Below are 26,337 nucleotides of genomic sequence, written 5' to 3'. Positions count from 1 at the left end.
TCCAAAAATAAATAAATGGAGAGAAAGATGTTTTTCAGGTGTTTTCTCTGCCCCTGAAAGAGATTATTTGGGTGTGTTTCTGAGTCCCAGAAAGATACTTAGACTTCCTTATGGAGGGACCGTGGGAGATGGAAATGTTAGGAAGTGCAGTTAATATTTTTTTATGTTATTATTATACAGTTGGAAAGTTCTTCACAGGAAAACCTGCAGCAGCTGGAGAGTTTGCAGGAGGCAAAGAACACTCTAGAAGAACAGCTGAAGAAGGAGACTGCAGCAAAGGTAGCTATGATGTCTGGATGTGAAGTGTATCTGCATCTTTTGTGATGAGCAGCTGTGTCAGAGAATGTGGCACTACCTAAGAATGAAAAAAAGAAGCTTTTGAATGTGAGTAAGAAAGTGGCAGGGAAATAATGTCCTCTGGATGTGGTTTAAATCCTCACCCCTGTTTTCACTGGGGTGGGTCTGAATTGTGCTCACTTGAATATCCCTTGGATTGCCCTCCCAAGTTAAGCCTCAGGAACATTCCTGCCTGCTGAGAGCGTGATAACCAAACCTTGGGCTGAATGCTTTGATGCTTTTGAAGCAGTGTTTTCTTGTGGTTGCTGGAGGAAGGGGCTCTACTTCAGCACTCAAGTGAATTAATCATGGTCTGAGCACTTGCTCTCTGCCCTCTCTTGTTGTGGTTTTGGTTTTTTATGCCCTTTCCCCAAACACTTTTCTGACTAAAGCTCAGGATGGCAAGACAATTACACTTCCAGCAGCAAATTACTGCCCTTACCATGAACTTACTTCACTAAAACTCAGAACTCTGCCTTTGTATTTTGAGATCCCAGGTCATGGTTCTGTTAAAAGACTTTGGGCTTTTTCATGCTTTAACCAGTCTATTGACACCTGTTAATGGGTATTAGCCCCTGATTTTGCACTTTGGAAAACTGAGGTGTGGAAAGACTGGTGTAGTTTGTTGTCAAGACCCTGTGAATACTGTGCTGCTTTGCTCTGGTATCTTTAATCAGAACTTTAATCAGTTTATACAAGCTGCTGATTTTTATTCAGTTCAAGCCTAAAGAATCTTTTCCTCCTCAGGCCAACCTTGAGCAGCTGGTGTTTGAAGAGAAGAACAAAGCTCAGCGGTTGCAGACTGAATTAGATGTCAGTGAGCAAGTGCAGAGAGACTTTGTAAAGCTTTCTCAGACACTTCAGGTAAGAGAGTCCAATCAATTTGTGGGGGGCTACTTTAGTTTCATTATTTCTACACAGCTGTGTAAAGTAAAAAATGGCAGTTGTAAATTTTCTTACCTTGGTATTTATGATTTATTTTAGAATTTGTTAGTGTAATAAAGTGATCAGGTACTCCTGATATGATATTATGATTAAAGCTATTTGGATTGTATTCTGATTACTTGGTTCCAGCCAATTTTCAGGTTTTGTACTAAAATAAACTGTGTAGAGCCATAAATGATGGCTCTTCCAGACCTGTGTTTTTCCTTGTCCATCTCCTGATGTTTCCAATGTGATACTCTCATAGCAAATCATTCAGGTGCAAATATTTGAGGACAGAGTAAGGCACTGGTACTGTTTGATGTGAATATATGAAATGGTTCTTCATGTTAACAGTTCCTGCTTTCTGTTTATACATCCCAACAGTCTTGTTCTTGCTATTGTCACTGTTGTTATCCTTGTATTTCCTTCACCAAGTGGAACTGTGGTTGATGTGAGATGCCAAGAGGTGGCTGAAGGGAGGGGTTTTGTCAGGGGTGTCCCTGAGGCTGGTTCTGGTTTGTCAGGCTGTTTGTGCTCAGAGGGAATGTCTGTGCTTGGGAGGCCAGGCTGGACTGGGCTCACCTTCAGGGTCTGTGTTCCCAGGGTTTGCACCCCATTTATGTTCCAACTTTGCTCACAGAGCAGGTGCTGAATTTCAGCCCCCCATCTCCTTGGAGTCCTTGGCCAGGCTGCTCAGTGACATCCAGCAGAATTCAAACCACACATTTTCTGAGTCAGGCATTCAGGTTTACTTGGAAAATTAACCCCAGAATGTGGGAGGTTTGTTCACTAGACACAGTTTAGCTGGATGGATAATAGAGATCTGTGCTCTGTGGCTCTGTCTGTGTCTGCAGGAGTTGGTAGGACAAAGGAGACTGTTGAGTTGTCCTGCCTGGGGAAGTTGCTTCTTGTTAGTCATCATCTGCTCTGTTTTTTAAAGTCCTGCAGGCACTGGTTTATGCAGCTCTTAGAGCAAACATGGCCACCACTTTGAAGATGTGTGGTGGACTCTTCCACAACTTGCAGGTAGTTTAGTAAACCTTCAGTATGAGCTCAGTAAGAATTGTAGCTCTGTGTTTTGTGTTTTCTTTCTGCCCTAAGCAGTTATTGCACGTCAGGTTGTGTTCCAGTGTAAGCAGTGGTTTGTGCCACGTGCACTGTGCAGTGTGAGATGACCATCAAAGGAGGATTGTGGTTTCTTGGTGGGGTTATTCCCTTCCCTGGCCTTGTCAGTGAGAGCCTGGACAGGTACCCCTTGTGTGAGGGGGTCCACTGGCCAAATTAGTTATGAGCATTTCAGAGGAAAGGCTAAAAACCACCTTAAATGCGAGCTGGGAATTTATAACTGAAAGCCCAGATCCTATTGCAAAGAATGTGAAAGTTTGAGTGTGATAAAGAAATCACTTGTGCTCTCTTTGCATTGATTTCACCACAGTTCTGCTGGGCCCTTTTTCAGCATTTAAAAAATACCTTAAACTGGGTTATCAGCAAAGCAAGGAGTGAGCTTGGAAACGGGATGGTTGCTCCAAGAGTATTTTGGATGTGATCTTGAGAGGCTCCAAGGCACATGTTGGGCTGCTCCTTTACATTCTTCCTGGGAAGGTTTACTTTGCACATCTCCAGTCAGTGACTGGACATGAGACAAAACACAGAGTGATGGTGATGGAGCTGCCCAGGGAGTGGGGCTTTATTGTAAAATCACACCTGCCTCTTGTCTTCCTTCCTCCCATTCTTGGGCCCAGATTAAGCTTGTGCTCCTTCACCCCTTGCATTCCTTCAGCCCCTGGTGATGTTTGATCCCTCGGAGGCTCCCTTTGGGTGTGGGTCTGAGCTCTTGCAGCCTTTGCTGACTGCGGTGCCTCTGTTGGTTCCCTGCAGGTGCAGCTGGAGCGGATCCGGCAGGCAGATTCCCTGGAGAGAATCCGTGCAATCCTGAACGACACAAAACTGACGGACATTAATCAGCTCCCTGAAACATGACACCCTGATGGGCTCCGAGGCTGTGGCTGGGGTTTTTAACTCATCTTTATAGCAACATTAATTATTATTTAACTCTAACCGAGAGAGCAGAAGACAACAGAGGGGAGCAATGACTTAAGTTTTGTTTCTAGAGGGGAAAAAGGTTTTGTACTGGGCAGGAAGAGAGCACAAGGGTGACTTGTAGTGTAGGAAGGAGAACTTTCTAATGGAAACACTAATGAGTGCAGTGTTTCGTGTTCCACTGAGTGGGATCAGTCCTTACATTCTGAAAAACTTCCCTCTTTCAGCCGACTTCGTAACCTAATATAGAGTTTTGGAACATTATACCCCTGTCTGTCCCTCTGTCCTTTCCCCCACTACTGTGATCAAAGTAGCTGCTGGAAACTGTATTGTCCCTCCAAAATGTTGAAGAGCAAAGTGGTTGAAGTTTTTCTGTTTGAATAGTCAGTAACAGTATTCAGCTAGCAGAGAGAATGAGGTGTAGAGTATGCTGTATGAATATTTTATATTAAAATATGACTTTATTAGCAGGACACTGGATATTGATCTTATTTCATAACTCAGTACTTTTTTTTTTAAAACCATTGGCTCTGTGAAGAATCTGAATGCTGCTGAAATGTGGATATGAGTGAGCTGTGTATCTCCTGAACAGAGAAATGCTAATCCAAAAAAAAAAGAAAACTGTACTGAGAATTTAGCTCCTTGCCATTTTTCTGTTGAATTCAGATACTGAAAGAAAAGCACAAGAAATGCACTGTTTTGTAATCTCTTTTCACAAATGTAATTTAGAATATGGAGCTACAACTGGTTGTTTCTCATCTCTAAAGCTGAGCAGTGCCTGGGATCCCTTCTTTGTGGAAAACAAAAACCAAAAACAAGCAAACAAAAAACCCAAACAGAAAAAAGCTGGTAAAAGTCGTGTGCATGTCTGAGCATTGGCCTGAGGGGTTGCAGGTGTGCTCTGCTCTGGGGGTGACCCCAGGTGTGAAGGCAGGAGCTCTCTGGGGAAGGTATTGAGGGCAGAATGAAGCTGTGGGCCCGACCCCTCTGCTGGGTCAGCCTCGTGTCAGGAAACAGGGAACCACTCCCAGCCAGGGCACAGACGTGCAGGAGCTGCAGGATTGTGCTGCTGCAGCTTGGAGGGGACAGTGCAGCTCTTTGGTGTCCTGGCACTGCTCCGAGGTGGCTCCTGGGCTGCCCCCTGGTTCTGCTCCCAGACAGTTCAATTACACTGAGCAATGTGGCAGCAGAGGCAGGACATTCTCGTGATCACTCAGTTGTCAGGTTTGGGTTTCTTGTTCTATAAATGTGAAGGGGTAAGATGAGCATTCCTCCTCCTCCTCCTCCTCCTCCTCCTCCTCCTCCTCCTCCTCCTCCTCCTCCTCCTCCTCCTTCTCCTCCTCCACTGCTCGAGTTCCATGCCCGCAGCTGGATGGATTCCTGAACGGTTGCAGGTGTTGATGATCCTGATGGTACAAACCCAATTCTTGAACTTACAACAAAAAAGGAGGCTGAAGGAGCAGATCCCACTGTCCAAAACTACTTAGTTTTTCCTCCATTCCTTGCTGTTTTTTCTTCACATACTTGGCCAGAGATCTGCTTTTCTTCATCACCTTCAAAAGTGACAGAAAATTCTCAAAACTGCAATGCACATGATATATTTTAAAGTGCTTAGATCCTATTTTTAGCAGTGTATATCCTGCTGCTGACATAAAGTCAGAACCAGTGGTTTTGAAGAGGAATGCCTTAAAAACAGCCAAAAAAGCATCATACAAGCTCAATTCCTTGCCACTCATTACAAGAATTAAAGCATTTTATTCATCCTAGCAATTAATTCCCTTTGTAATCCTGACACCCAAAAGTAATTTTTCTCACCTTAGTAATGACCAGACTAACAGATGGCAGAGCTCTCATGTCTAAAGATGGTACTTTTGCATAAAGGTGACATTGAAGTGTGGCTTGGGCCTTCAGTTTTTGGCTATTACCAGATTAGGGATTTTTTAACCTTTCTCACTATTTGCTGAACTGGGGGTGACAGCAGCTGAGTCCTGATGCATAAATCCAGGACCAGATGTTTTTCATTCAGTTTTCCAATGGTTGGGTAAACTTTGGAGACAAAACTACAGGCCTTTAGTAGGAGCTGCAGAACAGAAAGGAAAGTGTTTTTCTCTGTTCCCACCCTCCCTTCCCAAAACCAAATGTGTAACTGGTTACAGAGTTACTGTAACTGGTGACTACTTCACCTGTGCAGGAGGTGTAAGGGAGCCTCTTGTATGGCAAAACGACACCACATCCTGTACCCTCTTCAGCAAGCTGAGCACTTGAGGAACTGCACCTTGAAGTCTTTCACAGTAAAATATTTTTTGGTTGTGTTTCTGGCTGGTCCCAGTGTGAGAGAGCAGGGGAAGGGCTGTTCCTGGCCTTGCAGCATCCCTTACTGATCCCTGTGTCTGGCCTGTTCTCAGCAGCCCTGTCTGCTCTGAGCACCCCTGGCTGTGGCTGGGTCAGAGGGTTTCAGGCAGTCCAGGGCTGGGTGGCTTTCCCTGGGTGTGTTTTTATGGCTCATTGGCACAGCTTTTCCCAGGTGTGGTGGTGTCAGGGTGAGGTCATGGCTGCAGGAAGGAGGCGAGCAGGGCAAGTGGTTTGGGCTCCTGCATAGCCCCAGCACCCATGGAGCTGTTCCCAAATGCAGATCTGCAGGCCTGGGGGGTGTGCACTGCTGGCTTTTCCTTGTTTGTGAACCAGGCACTGCACCAGTCCTGGAAGGAACTTCCTTTGGTTTGGAGAGGATGGGCAGGCAGTTCTTGCATGGTTCTTTTCCTTTTCACCACCCTGTTCCATCACACCCCCGAACACCTGTGCTCCTGTCTCAGTACCAGCTGTGACCATTTAAGTGTTGGAACACGAGTCACCTTTTTCACCAACTGCTCTAATGTCAGACTTTTAAACAATTCAGTTTGAAATTGGAACCCTGGCTGTTCACAGAGATGGTGGGAGATGTGCTCCCTCTGAACTGCTCTCCCTCGTGGGCAAGGACAGCAAAGCTTCAGCAGCAGCAACTGAGCTTCTGCTGAACTCAGACTTCAAGGGGCCTTTAAAAGCAAAACAAGACAGTGTGTGCCAAATTTGCAGAGCAAATTTAAGACTGTAAATGAAGTGTAGGAAAAGCTCTTGGTGTAGATACTCACTGGATGATGGATGATGGTGTTACTGCTCATGAACATGAGAAAACAAATGCTCTTCCTTCCAGTTCTGGGTGTTGTGGAGCAGGGCTGGGGCTGGGGTGGGTTCTCCTGGCTCAGGTGGTGTCACCTGCTCAGCTGTGACCCAGGGGCTGTTGGTGGAGGCTGTAACAGGGCCCCGGTGGAGTTCTGTCTGCATTGCTGTACCTGTATAGTCCTAACCTGTACAAAGTGTTCCTGCAGCATGTCTGGTACCCGCTCCCTCCTGCTGTGCCACGTTTTAGCAGTGCAGGAACTCCTGCCCCCCTGAGCTTCACCACGGCGCCTTTTCTAAGGGGAAGGGGGAGGGACAACAATTATTTATTGTCCACTAGAGTCTGTCTACAGCAGAGACTGAATTGGCCTTGAAATGTCAAGAGGGACTCCAGAGCCATCTTTTGCAAAAGGCAAACAGTGTTTGGAAGTCAATACTGCATTCCAGTGAGCCAAGCCATTGGTGTCCTGTGCAATCGTGGGTGTAGAATTCTGCTGTCTCCAGGATTCCAGTGTAACCATTTGTTAACTGTACTGAAGGTGTGTCCTTTATGGAGAAAGTGTTCCAAATTAAAAAAAGCTGCTGAAGTGTGTGTGTGCCCTGCTCTGGTCTTTCTCCTCTGCCTCCTGCCACAGACCTGCCCCCAGGGAACCCCTCATGGAGCAAGGGTGGGAGACTATCCCAGGATCACCCCAGGGAGCAGCAATCCCCACTCCTGGGGCAGCTGCAAGCATTACCCTCTAACACCCTGAATATAAAACACCTGCAGCACATCCCCTTCCCCTGAGAAAAGCGAAAACCACAGCCCTTGAGGAGTCTTATCAAAAGTATTTTATTTCACAATTCTTTACAAAATAAGTAAAAGGTGTTTTCTTCAACATACAAACGGTAAATATACAAGGGGGAATACCAGGGACAGGTAAAGCTCATCCAGCCTCTCGCTGCAGGGTCCTCCCCAGGGACACTCAGAAGTTCACATGGCTCCTGATGTCGTTGATCTGTTTCACCATCTCCCGGATGTGTTCTCCCCTTCAAGAAAATATAACCCAAGTCAGAAGGCTGCAGGTCCCAGCAGTGCAGAACTGAGCAGGAAGGGAAACAGTTCAGATGGAAGCTTAAACTGCAGCTCCTGTGCTTCAGCCCCTCTCCCCAGCCCCAGCCCCAGCTGCAGCACGGCTTAAACAGCACCTGAGACCCCTGAACTGAATGCGAGTGCCAGGGCGCAGGCTGTGCAGGAGCAGCCCAGGCTGCACTTACTCCTCTCTCAGGACAGCTTGGATGCACTTGCTCTGGTAGGCACTGAGGCTGATGCTGGGCTTGCGGGGGCTTCGCCCCTTCTCCATCTGTTTCTGTTGGTATTCCTTTTTCATTTTCACCTGGGAGTTGAGGAGAAAAAAGAAGGCCCCAGTCAGTGCTAGTCCTGCCTGTCACAGTGAAAGCTTGTTAATTACAGACTGCTGTGTTGTACTGCAATTAATTGGTTCCTTTTGGGTTCAAGTCTGCCTGCTTTTGCACTTCCCACAAAGAGAAGAAATGTCCCTGCCAGGCTGAGGATGGGGAAGCTCTCTGAGGGCTTACAGTGTGTGCAAAGGTTCTCTCTGTGGTACCAACAAGAGCCCAAAGCCCCACTCTTGCTGATGAACACAAGTACAGCATCACGTTGTTGGCAGGACCTGTCTGCCAGCACTGAGTGAAGAGCTGTCAGCAACCTCCCAGGTCATTCCTCCTCTCACCTGTCTGATAGCATTGCTCAGGTGCTGCAGCTGGTCATGGATTGTCTGCAGTTCCTTCTTCATATCCTTTTCAGTGTCAGATAGAACAGGAAGCTGAGAGTGGAAACTCCGAAGGACTTTCTTCATCCTTGAAAGCAAGAAATGTCTCTGAGTTAACCTCCCTGGTACCCAGCTCTGCTCAAACACCTGCAGCTTGGTGCTTTGGCCACGCTTCCCAAGTCCCAGGGGCTTCACCTTCCCCTTCCAGCTGGTCTCAGGTGGCATTCTGAGCACGGGGCTTGGCTCAGGCTGGGCCTGCAGACAAGCCTCAGCACAGGGAATTTCAGAAGCTCAGTCTTGGAACAAACCAGTGCAGCAGCTTCTGCCCACTCTGTTCTACCACACCTGCAAACTTTGTTCAACATCGTGTGGAGTGAGGTGAAACGGAGCCCCATGTGCACTCACCTGTTCATGATGTCTTCCTGCTTCTCTTTGGCTTCCTCATACTTGTCAGCCAAGCGCTCGGCCATTTCCCGCAGACTTTTCCTTAAGGCAAGGGAGAAGCAGTTCCCTACTTCAGATTTACACACAGGACAGGCCAGGGTGTGGACATAGGACAAGGAAGCTGGAGAAGCCAGCTGGAGGAGGGAGCAAACCTACAGGCTTCATTAGGGCTGGGAATGCCTTCACGTGCCACCTGTTTCACACAGGTCCCAGCCACCACCGGTGCATCATTCCTGAGCTTTGACTTGGTAAAGGAGACAGGTTCCACTCACCTCTCCTCTCGACAGTAATTCAGATCCTCCAGCTGTTTCTTCTTCTGCCCCCACAGCAACTTCACTCTGAAGTAAACACATACAAAAGAAATCAAACCACTTGCAACCAGGTGAATCAGGATTTACACCACACAGAAGTGGGAGTGGGAAGAGCTAAAGACACTGAACAGGGGCCAGTGGTGAGAAAAAACTCCCATTTTGTCCTAACTGTAAATAACTGACTGTGATTTGAAGCAGCAGAGATTTAAGGCAATTCTCCTCTGTCAGGATTAGTGCTGAGGTCAGATTTCCTGCCACCCACAGGCCCAGGCAGGCAGACATCACCAAGAGAAAAGTATTTTATGTGTGTGTGTGTGTGTTTTTACCTTTTTTTTCTTCCCCTATGATCCACTACAGAGACCAAGTATTACACTCACCCCTACTTTGCCTGATAACTCCGTTTTAAGTTCTGGTATTCACTATTAGTTTTACATTTAGTATGTTTACTCATTCACCAGGATTAGCCCCACAGAGGAGGGTGAGTGCTCAGTACTTAGTGCTGCTGTGTCACAGAGACATTGGCTAGCACATTTTTATGAGAGTTTTGCATTACCTTTGCTGAATTTCCTCTTTTGCCAGGTCCTGTTTCAGTATATATTCCTCTCTGAACACCTGGGTGGCTCTGCTGAGGAGCTGAAGGCATTCTTCAGGGGGAGGAGCAGCATCTTTATCTGCAGATCTTAAGAGAGAGATTTTTGCAACCTTACTAACGTTCCTTTGAAAGGCTAAACCACTCCCAGTGTTTATGGTAAGGGCTTGGGGGGAGCTGTTACAAGTGAGGGATTACAGTGGAATCCCTTTGCTAGAAATAATTTTTTTTATATGAGGAAATCCCAAGGTAGCTTAAGACACTCCAAACTCAATGGGCCAAGTAATGAGCAGCTCATCAGCTGAAGGCAGCCCTGCTTTGAGCAGGAGGCTGGAGCCAGGCAATCCCCTCCCAGCCTGCACCATCACTGGACTGGATGCCATTCCCACATGGACAGAGGCCCCAGTCAGTGGCAGGAGCTGTACCCCAGCACCGCCATGCCCAAGGCAATGTGCTGTTCAAACAGGAGCTGGTGAACACCCACTGTTCCCAAGTGTTCCCACTTCAGGTGCCCCAGGAAGACACATTTGCTTACTTGAGATGCAGGGGGTTGGCAGAGCTGCGCTGCAGGATGCCCTGGATGTGCTTCTCAAAGGAATGCTCCGACTCGGCCACGATGCGCAGGGGGGACACGGTCAGGTCCTTGTCCTCTCTGGTGCACAGCAGGGGAGGGGAGGCAGGATGGACAGTGCTTCTGCCACACAACAGCACAGGGAGAACACAGTCAGACCAGGCAAACTGAAACCAGGTCAGCGCTTAACTGGTACTGAAAGTGAGGAGCTCATCCACTGGGCAACTCCTGTGTTACTGCAGGGGGTTCTAAAAGGAGCTGTTTCAGTTTTGTGGTAAATCCAGCCCCAGCAGGGTTGGTACAGCTCACATCCCCACACCTGCTTGGTTGTGGCTCAAACTAGCAAGAATCATAAATATCCTTTGGCTTAAGGAGAGGAATGTTCCAGAACAAGGCAAGCAGGCACTACAAGAGCAGCATGACCTTCTTCACAAAGCACTCTGCCCGGTCACTGCCCACCTGTGTGGAAACAGTGAAATAAATAAAAGGTCTGCAGGAGAACCTGATGTTAACACTGGCTCTGCTGGTGGTACCTGTCCCACGTTAAACAGTGTCCTGCAAAAGATAAGCTGAAAATGGTGTTCTCCCCTCAAGGCGTTTATTTCATTGTGCAAATGCAGATTTACAGCACTCTGTATCTTTGCCACCACCTCCAAAGAAAGTAACTGGAAGCACAAACTAAAATCCTACTCCTTTTTTCCCCTTTCATGCACACATAACCTCAGTAGCCCATTAAGAATATCCACACCACTGTAGAACCTCAACAATACCATCGAGAACATTTTTTTTGTCCTACTACTCACTAAAAGCGATGTGATTAATTATATCCCCTAAAAAGACCTTATCAGCAGTAGGTAACTACTCTAATAACACTTTAGTGCTCAGCCAGGGGCCATTCAGAAAGCAAAACTTCATTGTGTGTCCTAAGAGGTGCAGAAGCCTGGGGTGAAACAATCAAAGAATAATTGAAAAATAGGAATATCCTTTTTTTGGTCCTTTCCATGCAGTCATGGACTTCAGCTGAGAACTACGTACAAGAGAGGCCTTGTAATGCACTCATAGGTGTTGGTGATGCAAATCATTGTGGGCCCCAGGACGTCAGAAACGATCCAAAATCCTCTAATTGGAGCAGGCTGCCTGAAGGGAAGAACACAAAATGCACCCAGTCAGGAAAGTTCTTTATTCCTGAAGTTGTGCACGTTCACTCTTTTGGAAGTGCTCCAAGGTCAGGTAAATGGAAGTGAAAATTTCTGCTGGTCTGACAGACGATTTTCAGACAGTAACACAAGAATTTAAGCTAGTACCCTAACTGTGCATGAAGAATCCTCATACACAAATTGCTTAGTTGTATTATTTGAATTCTTTTGAGTTTACTTTATTACTTTAATGGCAAGAATGCAGCAAAAGATAACAAATCGTAAGTATTTTCCATAGCAACTTCCTGATTTGAAAGCAATTGAGAAAGGGTTTGGTTTTTTACCTGCATGGCAGTGGTTTTGTACAAAGAATATGTTCAACAAAGCACTTCTGTTCTGCTCCCAGCTCTTGTAAACTGTCTTTGTCTTCCTCATCTACAGAGAGATGTGTCAGGCTGCATCAGATCCACTTTGCAGGGTGAGGGATTCAGTAGTACCTGCATCCACCAGCCTGCTACTGGCAGATGTTCAGCTGTTTCTCACTTCCCTCACTCACCTGAACCAAGGAATTTGTGCAGTTTATTGATCCATGTCAAGCCCACACTGTGGACACCAGCTTCGTGTGTGCAGTGGTATCTAGAGGGACATTTGGGATCTGAAAGTGAAGCAGAAAATTTAAGAGTTGGCACTAAACTGGGCAAAACTCATCCTTCACACCTGCACTGCTGATCCTGTATATCAGCTTAGCATCCAGTCAGCTCTAACATCTTAGTGCAAGTACCAGAAACAGAGCTACATGTGTCAGAGTCTAAAATACTGGTGAGTTGTTTTGAACCCTTCCTATCACTCCTCGTCTGTATCAATCAGATCAGTTTTCAATGGCAGATTGTTAAAACTAGCAGACCAGCATTCTGACAAGCTGCTTGTTCCCAAACACCTGAACACTTCATCCTGCCCACAATTCCATGGGACAAGCAGGTTCTTCCACCAGGATCACCCTCCCCACAGCACTCCCTCACACTCATAGGTCAGCACAGATGCAGCAACTTCTCCTTTATAACCCTCAGCTGACAGGGGCTAGCACTGTGTGACCATGTGTAATCTGCCCTCAAGCCAACACTGGAGCCCCTCCCAGGCTTGCTCCTTCCACAGCTCTATTGAGGGCATCAGGCAAATCCTTACTCTAAGCCCCCTGTTTGTCTGACACCAACAAGAACATGCAAACAGCTGGATCCTAAAAGCCACAAGATGAACAACAAGCCTACCTCGATGCAGCTTGATTGGGCAAGAGAAGTCAGACTCCAAAGGATCTTCTTCATCTCCTGTTGCCAGCTTGAGTGCAAGTTCCAGCTCAACACATTCAAACACATACAGGGAAGGAATAAGATCGGATCTTGGGTCCCAGGACTTTTCTGACTGTGAAGAGTATTGTGAATTCTTCTTTGAGACATCATTTAAATAGGAGTCCCAACATAAACAGCATCAAGAAAGAGTTACATGGCAAGAGTTTTAATTATCAAGGAATGTAGTTTAAGTTTACTGAAAAAAAATTAAATCAAACCCAGGGTTTCTTAGAAAATCCTCTTTAAATTAGATCAAATAGTTTGATTAAAAACTGATCAACTGTCACAGTACACAGGACTGAGATTTAAAAGAGAAGTATCAGAGAGCCACGGGGACTAGCTGAAACAGGAGGAAGACTCACTACTTCATTCCAAAAGAATGCAGCTTTGGCACCTGGCACACACTTCCAGGCATCCTGCCAGCTTGCAGCCAGGAACTTGGATTAAAGAAACAAAAATTCTACAGAAAATAAAACCAAACCAAGACAAGGTACCTGCTCATCGTCCTCTTCTCCATCCAGCACCACACAGTGATAGAGCATCCCCGACTCGGTGGCGATGACCAGGATGTTTGGAAGGCAGGGCAGGCACAGCACGGCGCAGGCGTCGTAGCCGTAGTTGTCCTCGGCAGCCGGGTGCATGGGCAGGGGGCCCAGCAGCTTCCCGAGGCTGCCAGCGCTGCAAGGAACGTGGGTGTGCTCACAGCACCAGCTCTGCAAAAAGGGACTTCCCATGGCTGTCAAACAACCCAATGGCTTGGAGTTCTGAGGCCCACTAGACTGCTGCAGATTACGAGTCTGACTGCAGCTCCTTGGGGAAGATCTCAGGGGGAAACTGGAGCTCATTTTATTACATTTTATGCTTTGAAAGCAACCAAAGCTATGCTGCAAAAATTCATGAGGAAATATTTTCATACACGAACACAACGTACTCGAGGAAAGCTCAATATAATTATTACTTAACTGGTTTCTTGCACTTCACATTTTGTGTTGTGGCATTTCTCTGGGCAGAGCTTTAGATGGACTAAGGCCATCTCACTGCCTGCAGACAGATCTGCTCAGTGCAGAGGCACGCAGTGCTGTTTCTAACCCAAGTACCACACTTCAATATTCAGCTACACAACATCTAACTTGTAAGTCTTGCACCATCTTCTCAGTTTTATAAAGTAATACCTTCTTCTATCACGTTTATATTCTCGATTAATCATCCTGACTTTTCATTGCAGAACGTGCCTGTGAACCCTCTAAGCTCTTCAAATATTCTTTCTCCTAAGATGCCCCTGGCTCAGTGAGCCTCATCCAAAGCTAAGGATGTCTGTGCTGGGAACTGAAGGCCACAAAATACACTTAAACAGCCTTAGACCCACTGATCTTTTTACAGCCCCGTGTCTTCATATCAGATTTCTCATGGTAAATAACGCATAGTGAATTCTCAGCAGTGGAAACTGCACCCATAATGTCTGGATGAGAAAGGACAACACACTGCTTTGGATTCCAGGCTATTAGCACTGCCACAGAGACAGAACAGGCTGCAACACAACATAACTCAGCCCAGCATCCCTCACAGTCCCAGCCAAGCTAGGACTCTCTCACCCTAGCACAGTACAAACACCCAAGCACCCCGTGAGCCCTGAGGGTAGGACCCTACCTCTGGAGCAGGCTGATGTAGGTGAGGAAGGTCTCTCCATTCTCATACAGAATGTACAGGGGGTAGCCCAGCACCTCCTCGCTGCCGCGCTGGCCCAGGATGTGCTTCGGCACCGGCACCTGCGGCCCGAAGTCGAAGGCCACGGCCGTCTCCCCCAGGGACGCGGTGTAGGCTCTCCTGGGACAGGGCAGAACGAGCTGGGCTCAGCAAGGACTGAGAGCACAATGTTTAACGTGGTCCTGAGGGATGTGCTGTCAAACTCCTGCCAAGCCCCTGGCCAGCAGTGCCACGTGCCACTGCCAGCAACCAAAGGGTGTAAGTGACATCCTTCTCCCGGCTCATCGGTTCTGCAGTGTCCCCACAGCTTCAGAGGATAAAAGAGGAGTTCTAGTCCTTCCTGTGAGGCACATCACTCTGTGGTGTGAGATTTTCCTTTCCAACCAGGCCAAGAGGAAAATAAAAAGATGATCTATTTTCTACATTCCTCACTCAAAAACCCTTCTTAACCCCATCTGAAAGTCAATGAGTGTTTTCAAACTGCTGCTCTGACAAACACTTGACTGTACAGTTTATCACCACTTTGTTTTAGAGGGATGGGGGAGAGGAGAGAGAAGAAAGGAGAAAGGGAAAGGAAAAGAGAAAAAGGAGAGAGAAAGAAAGAGAAGGAGAGAGAAAAGGAAAAGAAAAGTGCAGGTACTGTGCTATGAAGAATTCAAATCAGATTTTCAGGCAGATTTATCACTTATTATTTAAAAACACAACTGAGAATACTGAGCTTATTCTGCAAAAGCATTTCAAAATACAAGAAGCCACACCAACCCTTTTTTGATTGTAAGAGTCTCCTCCTCGGTGTCCGAAAGCGCAATCACTTTGATGGGTGTCTGAGGCACCTTCAGACTGTAAAACCTGGAGGAAAGAAACAGCAGCCACGTTCCTTCTGCTGGCAGCGCTGCACGTTCCCTGCTGATGCAGGAACATCAGCTGCTCTCAGCCTGAAACTCCTCTCAGCCTGAAATTCCTCCCATCCTATTTTGTTACTGCTAACTGATAAGAACGGCAGGATGCAAACATCCAGTGACAAATGAAGACTGGGCATGAAAAAAAAAATCCACTTCAGATAATCAGTCCCAAATGGGTTTTACCTTATGGTGTTATCTGATGTCAAAAGCACAATGTGGGGCTCCAAGGTGTCGCAGGGGTACCAGGCTGCATGCTTTAACGTCAGGGATGTCGAGCTGGTGAAGAACCGTTCCGCAATAGGAATGGTGCTGGAATACAGAGCAGAAAGTTGCACTGTGAGCAGAAGCACACAAGCTACTTCTAAAGGGAAGTGGGGGGCAAGAAGAGCTAGAGACACTGAAAAGGTTTCAAAGTCTTTATCTGTACTATTCTGACAGTTGGAGAGGCAGCTTTAACTTGAAGCCTTTGTTATTTTCCCCCAGACATCTGCTTTTAGCTGCCGCAGCTGAAAGACACCGGAGAAGCTGCCCCATCTCTGGAAGTGTCCAAGACAAGGTTGGACAGAGCTTGGAGCAACTTGGTCTAACGGAAGGTGTCCCTGTCCATGGCAGGGGTTGGAACTTGCTGGCCTTTAAGGTCTCTTCCAACCCAAACCATTCCATGATTCTGTGAAAGGCCAGAGAATATTAGAGGAGCATCTTGCTTCTCAGCAATTGCAACAAGTTTGGAAAGTCACTTGATAATCAGCAAGTACTTGAGCCAAAATAACTTCATTTGTGACTGCCCCACAACCCAAAAACATCCTGTCCCTTCCACCAGTGTCTTCTGTATCTGTCTAGCCCCAAGAAAGGAAAGCTGTGCAGGAAGAGTGGCAGGACAAGGACGTCATTAACCACTTGAGGTCTCACCCACCTACAGTTCACCGTGGATTTCCCACCTTCAAATTCGGAATTCTTGCCCCAGCGTTTGGGCAGCTCCAGCACCATGAGCCCCTTGGTACCAATGAGCGCCACATGGTGCTGGGCGGGGCTCAGCAGCGTCTGGTGCACCTCGAAAAGGGGCGGGTTTATGCACAGAAGGGTCTGAAAACAGATGTTACAGGGAAGCACAAGCTGTTCAAAGCGCTCACGGAAGTACAGCTTGTCTTTATTCTGGATGGTGATTTACACGGCACGGAATGAGGCACAACCCGGCTCCATGGCACAAAGCAGTGGGGAAAGACCCCCCCAGGGCGGATAATGAACGGCCCAGCGGCCTTCAGAGAGCAGACCCCCTCAGCCCCGCGCCCACCATGGCCCGGCTCTCCTCCCCTCACACCTCGCATCCCCTCACGGCCCCTCACACCTCGCATCCCCCCCCCGCCCTCTCCACACAGCCCCCCATCCCCTCACGGCCCCTTCATCCCCTCACGGCCCCATCACACCCCTCTTCCCTCACGGTCCGCCCAGCCCCTCACAGCCCCTCCTCTCCTCACGGCCCCTCACACCCAGCCCCTCCCCACACAACCCCTTATCCCCTCATACCCCAAACACCCCCTCACCCCTATTCCCTTACACCACCCCCCCCCAGCCCCTCCTCCCCTCAATCCCCACCCCCGGCCCCTCATCCTCTCACACAACCACTCTCCTCACGCGATCCCCTCCCACACCCCTCTCCCGCCGCCCCTCGGCGCGGGCCGCACCTGGTATCGGCCGAGCGCGGCGGGGTCGGTGCCGCCGAGGCGGCGCAGGCCGATGGCGAGCAGGGCGGCGGCGGCCCCGTCCCAGAGCAGCAGGTCGGCGCCCAGCCCGCACAGGAGGTCGCGGAGCCGCGGCGGGCGGGGGGCGGCGGGCGCGCGCTCGCGGAGGCGGCCGAACAGCGCGTGCTGCGGCAGCGCCGCGCGCCACTGCTCCGCCGGGCCGCACTCGGCCGCCATCGCCCCGCGCCGCCGCCCTGACGTCACCGCCCGCGCGGCCAATCGCCGCCGCCGCTCGCCGCGGGCCTGGGACTACATTTCCCGGCGAGCCCCGCGGCTCCGGCGCGCTGCGGGGCCCGGGGCCATGGAGGCGCCGGTGCAGCGGCACCGAGCGCGGTACAAGAGCCCGGGCGGGCCGCCCTGGAGGGAGATGTACCGCAGGGTGAGCGGGGAGGGGGCTGGGAGGGGGGGGGACATGGGCTTCCTCCTCCTTTGGACTCGGTTCGGTCTCCCGGGGCCGGCCGCACTGGTCCCGCTGGAGCGGCTGAACGCGCCCCGAACTCCCTCTGCGAGCCGCCAGCGTTGCCTCCGGTAGAAATTGTCATCCAGCTGCCCTGCAGCCCCTCCGGGACATGGCCGGCCCGCACCGCCTCCCGCCCCCTGCCCCGTGCCGCACCCCCCGGTGCCCCCCCCAGCACCCCACCCTGCCCCTGTCCCCCTCAGGGATCGCCGGTGTCTCGGCCCCCCGGGACACAGCTCCTCCGCGGTGTCACCCCCGCCATCCCCCCGTGTCCCCCCGAGCCGGCGCTGACGCTCTCCCCTCTCCCCAGCGCTGCATGGAGCGGCTGAGGAGCAGCCGGGCCAAGCTGCTGGACCGGTACCGGCAGGCCGGGGACGGGGCGTGCGGGGCGGCCCCGGGCGCGCTGCTGGTGCAGGAGGTGATGGAGCAGGAATGGCAGGAGCTGCGGGATAGGCTGCCCGGCCTCCGCGGAGAGGAGCCCATGGAGCAGGTCAGTGCTGGGTCCCCAGCATCAACACCACGTGTGCGATACAGGGGTATCAAATGCAGCTCCCTGCGGGTCTGACTTCAGCCTCTCACTGGAGCTGACAAAGCTCAAGAGCTGCAGGGTTCCCCGGTTCTACAGCTCAGGCAGGGTGTTGAGCTGTGAAAGTGCCTTTGGGCCTATGAGTGGGTAACTTCCTTATTTCCTCCTGTGGATCACAGCAAAGGGTTGGTTCGCTCACCTGTGCTTTTTATAGCTGTCTGTCACTTCCCTCTCCTGAGAATGAGAATGAAACCTGAATGCCTTAAAAAGCAAACTTTTGGACAGGCTGTGCTTGGATCCATTCTGGCTGGCTTTGCACATGTGATTACAGTACAGCTTGCTTCTTACAGTGCATGGGTTTGCAAATACAGGGATTTACTAGACAGGAGAATAACAGTGAATTTATGTTGCTGTGACAGCTCAGTCAGGTGCTGGAAGTGAGAAAGTGGCTGGAATGGGAGGATCACTGACTGATTCACCTTTTAGATGCTGGAGGACCCTGATGAGCTGGCAGTGCTGGAAGAGATCCAGCAAGAACTAATCTTCCAAGGTAAGACCTTTACACATTTTCTGACTCTTATTTGATATGTAATATTTCTGACTTCCTAGTAATGCAGAATAGCTGAGGCTGCACTCCTTGCTTCTAGCAAACCACGTGATATAGGGGAAGAGCCTCCTTAGAAGTCTTGGTGTTAAGGCTTTGAGGTATTGAGACCTCTTCTCACAGTTTTAAGAGTTCAAGGGGCATTTTAAGGTCTCTGAGAGAGGCCAGAGAAACAGGACTGAGATGTCTGTGAGCTCTAGGAACCTTTATAAATCAATCCAGAATGTTTCTAAAGTGCTGATAGGAAAGTAGAAAGACCCATATGAGACCAGCTGAGCCATAGGAAAAACTGAATTAGCAGGAGTGATTTCACCAAGTGTAGAAATCTAACTCAAAGGAATTAAAGTTCTTAGAAACTCGTATCCAGCCCAGCCTGTATCTGCCCAGCAGCTTTGCCTGTGCTGCCCAGGCAATCCCTGAGGGAGTTTTGCTGTGCTGTGTTGTTGCAGAGCAGTCGGTTATCGAGGAGTACGAGCGGAGCCTGCGCTTTGATGAGGAATGTCTCAATGCCATGCTGGACGGCCTGGATGCCACTGACAGGGTCATCTGCCCAGTATGTAGGAAGTAAGAAAGCCCTTGGCATTGGAATCAGATTCCCCACTCCCCTGCAGCAGTTTGGGCTTAGAAATGGGCGGAGAGAGGCTGCTGTTCATTTCAACAAAATAAAAACGCCTGAGCAATGATCTAAATCTAATGGGGGGAGGTGTTTGGGTTTTCCTGGTTTGGGTTGGTTTTTTTTTTGCTAAAATCTACTCTTGTTCTTGCGTGTCATGATGTTCATTGTTTGCTCTTGCCAGGAATAACTTGACTGTGAAGGCTCACTTGGTTTGTTGCCAGTGTGGATTGTACATCAGCACACAGGTAAGCTGCACTGTGGCACGTTGTGTGTGGGACCTCTGCTGCTGCAGAGGCAGCTTTAAGCTACAGACAGGAACTTTAGCTGACTTTTAATCATTCCCAGGATATGACAGAAAGGAAGCTTCGGTCACTTCTGGAAAGCACCTTGACAGAGCACAGTCAGAGGTGCTTGCACAACCCCGAGTTCACTGTCACCACTGGCATGGAGGAGGAAGCCAGTCTGCTCATGAGCTGCCCGGTGAGTGTAAATGTCAGGTTCCTGGAAAGGATCCCTGCTTAGATCCACGTCTCAATTACATGGGCAGAAACCACAAGTCCATTGATCCCAGGGGTTTGTGTGGCCGTCTTTTCAAAAAATTCCTTGGAAATGGCTTTACCTTTGACCACCAGTAACCACAAAAGAGAAGTTCCAAAGTACACACCTTTAACTGCTGGACTAGGGAATCTTTCAAGGACCTGTCAAATTTAGTGTCCTAACTTCAGCCAACAACTTCTATGGCAGCTGGTGTGGGGTCAGTGGCTCTGACCGAGGAAGCTGTGACCGGTCCGGGGAGATGGTCCCGAAAGGAATCGCCTTCCCGAGGCCCGGTGTCTTCCCTCAGCTGCTGGCTGGAGGGCCCGTGCAGAGGCTGTCAGCTCTTTAGTGATTGTCAGCTCGTGATTCCAGCTCAGCTCTGCAGGGCAGCCTCCAGGCCAGACCAGGGAGAGAGATGAGAGGCTCGTGTAGCTGTTCTGCACGGAGTAGCTTTATTGGTCCAGCGAAGGGAAGGCCAGGGATGAGCATCTCTCTCTCTCACAGGGGCAGGGGCCTAGCTCTTATAGGGATACAGGGGGTGGGTGCCAGAGATTAAAGGCCAATGGGTTACAAAGGATCTGCACAGGGTCTCCCAGAGATTCTGGGTCTGTCTTCTTCTCCCTGTAACTGAAAAGTGGCCGCCTTGCCAGGGGAGTCCTGCTGGGAGATTGAGCACTCTCCTTATCTCAGCAGACGTCCCTCGAGGGCAGGGGCTGGGCATACCCCATAAACTTCTAAGTCTTGTGTGCACCATCTGTTCAGATAAGTGGTTCTTGAAGAAACATTATAAAAATTACCTGTTTAAGTCTCCTCAAAAGCTTCATGCAGGTGTCTCAGAGAACACGCAGCAGCCCTTTGGCTCAAGCTAGAGCTGGTACTTGGTTTGCTGTGTAAAACCAGTGTGAGGACAGTCTTAAGGATAAAGCATTTCAAATAGAGCCATAGAATTGTTTAAATTGGAAAATACCCCTAAAGATCAAGTCCAATCATTCCCCCAGCACTGCCAAGGCCACGCTGACCCATGTCCCCAGGTGCCATAGCTATATGTCTTTTAAATCCCTCCAGGGATGGTGACTCCAGCACTGCCCTGGGCAGCCTCTGCCAGTGCTCAACAAAACTCCTTTGTGAATTTTTTTCAAGAGTTTTTCTTGTTCAAATATTTTGAACTTTTAACATTAACACAGCTTCTCTGTTCAACTTTTTTGTGAAGGTCTGTGACTCCTGGACGATTGTCCTCTAAGTTGATTCAGCTGCTGCTTTACTTCTGGAAGACTTCAAGACTAAACTTCACCCAGAGCTGCTAGGACTCTTGTGTACATACTTCTAACTGCTGTGTCAAAAAGACACTTCAAAAGGCAGTAATATTGCCTTGACCTGCACTTTTAATCACACAGGACATGTTTTGAAATAAATATATATTTAGTTTATTTTGGCCTTGGTGTTGTCTTTAATGCTGCATCGGTGATCTCACAGCTCATGTTGGACTTCAGCTTTCTCTGTGAGCTTAAATAAACCTTAAATAAACTAACTAACTAACTCAATAAGCTTAAATAAAGCCTTCAGGCAACAATTGGAGGCACTAGTTTAAGTAGAAGTGCTTCTGCCATCAGCAATGATCACTACTCCAAGGACTCTCTGAGCCACTCTGGCACAAACACTGCCATCACTTTCATGGCAGCTCTGGTACAGCAGGAAGAAGAGAAACCACCTTTTTCAGTGATATGTTGAACAGTTTTTATTTTCCACATTCATTCTTAATTGTACAAAACCTCCCATGCAGGGCAAGGCAATTCTGGCTCGTAGCATCCGAGAACTTGATCAGGGCTGTGCCATCACTACACATCCCAAATCCAAGTGAGAATCCTCCTTCTCCCATTCTCCACCTTCCAAGTTCCCTGTATCCACTGTGAAGATATATTTGGGTATTGCTGGATGAAGCAGCACTGTGGAATACCCACGCTTGAAGCTAAGTTTCCTAGCCTGACCTACTGACATTTGACAAAGCTTTTAAGGTCTTCAAGGAATTTAATGTACTCCTGGTGCTCCAGGGCAGTGCTGAGCTCTATTAACTCATCAGCAAAGGTGTTGTCCACTCCTCGGTCAGCCAGGAAATCCATCAAGTGATCGTACAGAGCCTGGAGCAAGGAACAGAAAACCTTCTCAGTGGAACACACCTGGATAGGGGGTGCATTAAAATGGCAACTGGCACTTCCTCACAGGAAAATCAGGCCCAGCTCCCACAGGTGGGCAGGCCTGACCTTGGGTGAAACAGTTGGATGGAAAGGACCATGGAACAGGTCATAAAAACCCAAACCCAACACTACAAACGAGCTGCACCCTGGAGATGATCCCCAGACTGTGGGAGTCCCCAGGGGAAGTCTGTCAAGGATGACACAGACCAAGCTCTGCCCATCCCGTCTCCCCAGGGGTGAACTGTTAAACACTTTGGAAAGGTATCTGATGTACAAGTTTGTTTGAAAGGCTTAAATCTGTTACAGTCACAAACTTTGCTTTTTCCTTTTCATACACATTTTTAATTAATTCCCTGTCTTAGGACAGAGAGAGGAAAAAAAGAATAATCAGTGTAGGATGTTCTACAGCACACTGAGCAATTTTAACGTGAATGCTTCTCAAGGGGATATACTCTAGGACTTACTTCTACATTCAGTTTTAAACATATGACAGCCTCAAACTAAAAACTGAAGCTTCTGAAAGCCTGGCATTGAAAATAGAAGAGAAGAACACGGATTCTTGTGCGTATTTTTAGTGTTACAACTGTAACAGACCTGGAAAACCAGGACACAATGTATTTTATCAGCTACCACACTCAGATGCCTTATCTACACATGGTATCTGATAAGCTACATTGTTAAACACACAGATCAAAAGATGGTTAACAAGTGTCAAAGCATCTCCAGAGTGTAATTCCCCACTGGGAAATCAGCCTGCAAAACCTGGAAAGGAAGAAGTTCCACCTGTCTGCCCCGATTCCTGGTGATGCCACCAACACTGCACGACCCTGGGACCAGGAAACACCCTCGGTCTGCAGCAGAACCACCAGCTCAGAGGCAGAGCAGGGGCAATCGCTGTCTCAGACATCCAGACAGGTCTAATTCCCAAGCCAGGAGCAGAGGGACAGCCAGATGAGGTGAGCTGAGCTGTCTGTGGCCTTTAGCAGCACCTACCCAGTCAAGGGAATCCGTGTTGAGGGTGTAGTTGGTGTCCTTCCAGTCAGCTTCTCCCGTGGGCTGGAAGCTGACCTCCCGAATCGTGAAAATATCACTTTCTTCCTCTCCTTCATGTCCAATCTGAGACAGGAAAACAGATGCAAGACATGCAGTTAGCTCCAATTAGTGGGCACACTCAGCCAGCTCATCCCCAGGCTGGGAATACCTCAGGAAAAGCCCGGAGGCCAGACAAGCCCTGCCTCTCCCCTCTCACCACGTGCCTGTGAGGACAAGCACAGACACGAACAGAACACAGGAAATCCTCTAGGGTTGTGCTGCCAGAAGGCAAATGATGTAAATCACCAGCCTGAATTTTACAAATATATAAAAAAACCTCTTCTCTGTGGTTCTAAATATGTCTTCCCATGCCTGTCTCACTGTTGTCAGCCAGGAGTGGCTGCTAAACATCTCTTAACATTTACAGAATAAACCACAAATACCAGCATGAGCAAAAGCTCTCAATTTTATTTTCTCCCCTCCTTTTTTTAATCCCTACTTCTCTACTGTAATTCTATAAGCAGCTGATCAGAAATTCCAGGGCAGGATGTGAGGAATGCCATGGAACATTTCCTCCCCACTGTTCTTGTAAACATAAAGCCTTTTTTTTTGTGATTAAGAAAAAGAAGGAAATAAGAGGAGACTGGATATTGTGCAGATTCAGAAAAGCAAGAGATTACAAATAGCAGTTAAATCCAACAGGGGCACAGTGATACTCACCTCATCTTCAGGGTAATGGCAGTCAAGCACAAGGGTCTGTTTTGTATCATCTTTTATTACTTCCACAACAAAGTTTGGAGTTGATGTAAGTTCAGGCTAAATAAGACAACAGTTGCATCAGCACTGGAATCTGAACAGCAGCCAAAGCAACCACAGCACAGCCCAGCAACACAGCCCATCCAGCACTGGGTATTCCCTGACACCTTCCTCTATCCCAGATTGCTCCAAGCCCCATCCAACCTGGTCTTGGACACTTCCAGGGATCCAAGGGCAGCCACAGCTGCTCTGGGTACCCTGTGCCAGGGCCTCCCCACCCTCACAGGGAACAATCTCTCCCAGTATCCAATCCAGCCCCACTCCCTGTCAGTTAAAAGCCATCCCCCCTTAACCTGTCACTCCATTCCCTTGTCCACAGTTTCCCTCTCCCAGTCTCCTGTAGCCCCTTTTGGTACTAGAAAGTGCTAGAAAGTCTCAGAATTCCTCTAATTTCTCCTCATAGACCCCTCCCACCCTGCTCTGCCTTTCTGCAGCAGAGAGCAAGGTCACAGCCAGGGGACAGGCAGCCCTGGAAAAACTGCATTTTGTGACTTAGTGCTCCCAAATACCAAGTAAAGGTGAGAAAAAGCCCCAACACTTGAGGGCAAGGCTCCAGCTTCCCTAAGGCAAGATTCCAACTTCCCTCTGTGTCACCAACATTAATGAACATCAAGGCTTAGTTACCTCCTGCTCATCAGGCTTCTGCTGTTCCTGCGTGTCTTCTTCAGCCGAGGGTGGAATGCTGTTATTGATGTTGAATGTAACTGTTATCCTGCAGAAGAAACAGAAACAATTCGTTTGAACACATCCAAAAAATGCCCATCAAAATGCATCTTTTAAGCCCTCATTCAGAATTCACAGGGTGAACAAAACCAGGTGCTGCAGTTAAAGACACACCTGAGAGAAGCTGCTCCCTCCAAGTTCTCTCACTTCTTCAATTTTTACTGAACTGTTATTTTTAAAAAGCAGGAAGACCACGTGAAACTTTGTAACACAACATACAGTAACAAACTGCTGTGAAAAAAAGTGCCTTTGGCCCAAAGTGGTAAAATAAAGAGCCTCTGCCCCGTGTAGTTTGGGGCACGAGCATGTGGAGAAGCCTGGTCACTGTGACCCACCCACCCCTGGGTGCTGGGGACCCTTCCCAGACCCCACTTACTTCTCCCCTGCGATTTTCCGCACCAGCTTGGCCTCCGTGCCATGGACCTCCAGCTCCCACCCCCCGGACACCTTGGGCAGGGACTTGTGCTTCTGGATCTTCTTCTCCTCCTTGATCTCATCTGTCAGGAACTGCGCAAAGGCTTTGTCTCCTGGCAAGGAAAGAAAACGGGGTTAGGGAAAGGGAGGGTGAGGGAGAGGGGAGGAATCAAGGAAAGGGGGAGGTAAGGAGAGGGGGGTAAGTTCAGGGAAAGGAGGGGGGAGGGAAAGGGGTGCTGGTGAAAGGAGGGTTGGAAAACAACAAAAGGATAGTTAGGGAAAGGGGGGTAAGAAAAGAGGGGAGTAAGAAAAGGTGAGGTAAGAAAACAGAGGGCTAAGGAAAGGGGGGGTGGGGTTAAAGGAAGGAGGGGTAGGAAAAGGTGGTTCGGGAAAACGGTGGTTTGAAAAAAAGGGGGTTAGGGAAAGGGTTTGGGGAAAAGGGAATTGTGAAAAAGGGGGTAGAGAAGGGGGTGTAGAGGAAAAGGGGCTTAGGGGACGACGGAATTTAGGGAAATAGGTGGTTTAGGGAAAAAGGGGATTAGGGAAAGGTGGAGTTGTCTTAGGGAAAGAGAGGGTTAGGGAAAGAGGGGGGAGTAGGGAAAGCCCCCCGCCCCACGTGCTTCCCAGGGCGGAGGGGGGTGCAGCGCACGTGCCCGCCCCGCGCCCTCCCAAGGGCGGCCCCGCTCCGTCCCCTCTCCCCGCTCCTTCCCCGCAGGTCCCCGCTCACCCTCGGTGTGCAGACCGCCGCACCCGCAGGACACGCGGCCGGCCGAGCCCCGCCGCGGCCGCAGCAGCGCCGTCCGCCCCGCGCCGCCGCCCAGCTGCCACAGCGAGCGCGCCAGGGCCGGCGCGGCGGCGGGGGCCGGCAGGAGGGCGCGGGGGGACGCGGAGCTGAGCGGGCGGCGCGGAGGGCGCAGCGCGGCGGCGGCGGCGGAGCGCAGGGAGCGGGCGAGCAGCATCGTGCGGGGCGCGGCGGAGGGCGAGCACTGCCCGCCCCGGAACCGCGCTCCGCTTCCGGCCCCGGCGGGCCCCGCGCGGGCCCCGCGGCCGCGGGTTCGAGTCCCGGCCCCGGCAGGACGGAGAGTGCCAACGGCGTGCCGGGTTCCTCGGATCCCTGACCATGGAACGGGCAGGGATGGCATGGACAGAGCACCAGTACCGGCCCCGTCGCGGGTGAAGGCACAAAAGGGAGCTTTAGGAATGTGGGAGATAGGCACAGGTTTTATCCCAGACATCGTCCCACTCCTAATTATGAATCAGGGGGATGGGGGAGCAGAGGTTAAATGATTTACTAAGGATTGGTTTGTTAGGAGCAATGCATACCGCTTGCCCAACACTTATGGTGCTTACCAAAGCAGGATGAGAAGATACGAGACTATTGATAAAGGGAAGGAATCTTGACCAAAGATCCTGTTTTTAACCTAAAGCTAACTCAAACCAGTCTTGAAGTTTG

General features: G+C 49.4%; 4 protein-coding genes across 4 annotated transcripts in view; 2 read left to right on the top strand and 2 right to left on the bottom strand.

Annotated features, from left to right (window-relative positions):
* RABEP1 (rabaptin, RAB GTPase binding effector protein 1) overlaps window positions 1-7,048 on the top strand; it is a 47,167-nt gene extending 40,119 nt beyond the window's left edge. The window contains exons 16-18 of the mRNA XM_069033699.1: window positions 181-279; window positions 1,084-1,200; window positions 3,139-7,048. Of these exons, the coding sequence (XP_068889800.1) occupies window positions 181-279; window positions 1,084-1,200; window positions 3,139-3,240 (318 nt within the window). The 3' untranslated portion in view covers window positions 3,241-7,048. The remainder of the gene's footprint in view (window positions 1-180; window positions 280-1,083; window positions 1,201-3,138) is intronic.
* Window positions 7,049-7,264: 216 nt separating this feature from the next.
* Window positions 7,265-17,144, bottom strand: NUP88 (nucleoporin 88). Its single transcript, XM_069033382.1, has 17 exons — window positions 16,911-17,144; window positions 16,142-16,311; window positions 15,412-15,537; window positions 15,089-15,175; window positions 14,270-14,446; window positions 13,117-13,300; window positions 12,545-12,695; window positions 11,836-11,934; window positions 11,624-11,714; window positions 11,179-11,280; window positions 10,108-10,266; window positions 9,537-9,662; window positions 8,945-9,010; window positions 8,634-8,714; window positions 8,190-8,316; window positions 7,714-7,832; window positions 7,265-7,485 (listed from the first exon to the last, which is right to left on the bottom strand). The coding sequence occupies exons 1-17, from the start codon at window positions 17,142-17,144 to the stop codon at window positions 7,422-7,424; spliced, it is 2,163 nt and encodes a 720-aa protein (XP_068889483.1). The 3' UTR covers window positions 7,265-7,421.
* Window positions 17,145-17,237: 93 nt separating this feature from the next.
* Window positions 17,238-21,134, top strand: RPAIN (RPA interacting protein). Its single transcript, XM_069033412.1, has 7 exons — window positions 17,238-17,346; window positions 17,735-17,914; window positions 18,437-18,500; window positions 19,004-19,118; window positions 19,352-19,415; window positions 19,516-19,650; window positions 20,918-21,134. The coding sequence occupies exons 1-7, from the start codon at window positions 17,269-17,271 to the stop codon at window positions 20,945-20,947; spliced, it is 666 nt and encodes a 221-aa protein (XP_068889513.1). The 5' UTR covers window positions 17,238-17,268; the 3' UTR covers window positions 20,948-21,134.
* A 293-nt stretch (window positions 21,135-21,427) lies between these two features.
* On the bottom strand, window positions 21,428-25,875 carry C1QBP (complement C1q binding protein). Its single transcript, XM_069033410.1, has 6 exons — window positions 25,612-25,875; window positions 24,847-24,997; window positions 24,372-24,459; window positions 23,652-23,747; window positions 22,893-23,015; window positions 21,428-21,842 (listed from the first exon to the last, which is right to left on the bottom strand). Exons 1-6 carry the CDS (start codon window positions 25,841-25,843, stop codon window positions 21,693-21,695), a joined length of 840 nt encoding a protein of 279 aa, XP_068889511.1. The 5' UTR covers window positions 25,844-25,875; the 3' UTR covers window positions 21,428-21,692.
* Between the last annotated feature and the right edge of the window lie 462 nt (window positions 25,876-26,337).

This window comes from Aphelocoma coerulescens, chromosome 19 (assembly GCF_041296385.1).
Source record: "Aphelocoma coerulescens isolate FSJ_1873_10779 chromosome 19, UR_Acoe_1.0, whole genome shotgun sequence".
Lineage (NCBI taxonomy): Eukaryota > Metazoa > Chordata > Aves > Passeriformes > Corvidae > Aphelocoma > Aphelocoma coerulescens.
This window is presented reverse-complemented; position numbering and strand designations above follow the sequence as displayed.

Coding starts and splice junctions, on each gene's coding strand:
- NUP88 (XM_069033382.1), bottom strand. CDS start 17,144: ATGGCGGCCGAGTGCGGCCCGGCGGAGCAGTGGCGCGCGGCGCTGCCG. Junction 15,538..16,141: donor AAATCCACGGTGAACTGTAG/GTGGGTGAGACC, acceptor TCTGTATTCCAG/CACCATTCCTATTGCGGAAC. Junction 15,176..15,411: donor ACATCAGATAACACCATAAG/GTAAAACCCATT, acceptor TCTTTCCTCCAG/GTTTTACAGTCTGAAGGTGC.
- RPAIN (XM_069033412.1), top strand. CDS start 17,269: ATGGAGGCGCCGGTGCAGCGGCACCGAGCGCGGTACAAGAGCCCGGGC. Junction 17,347..17,734: donor GGAGGGAGATGTACCGCAGG/GTGAGCGGGGAG, acceptor CCCTCTCCCCAG/CGCTGCATGGAGCGGCTGAG. Junction 19,416..19,515: donor GATTGTACATCAGCACACAG/GTAAGCTGCACT, acceptor AATCATTCCCAG/GATATGACAGAAAGGAAGCT.
- C1QBP (XM_069033410.1), bottom strand. CDS start 25,843: ATGCTGCTCGCCCGCTCCCTGCGCTCCGCCGCCGCCGCCGCGCTGCGC. Junction 24,460..24,846: donor CGGAAAATCGCAGGGGAGAA/GTAAGTGGGGTC, acceptor TTTCTTCTGCAG/GATAACAGTTACATTCAACA. Junction 23,748..24,371: donor AGAAGCCTGATGAGCAGGAG/GTAACTAAGCCT, acceptor TGTCTTATTTAG/CCTGAACTTACATCAACTCC.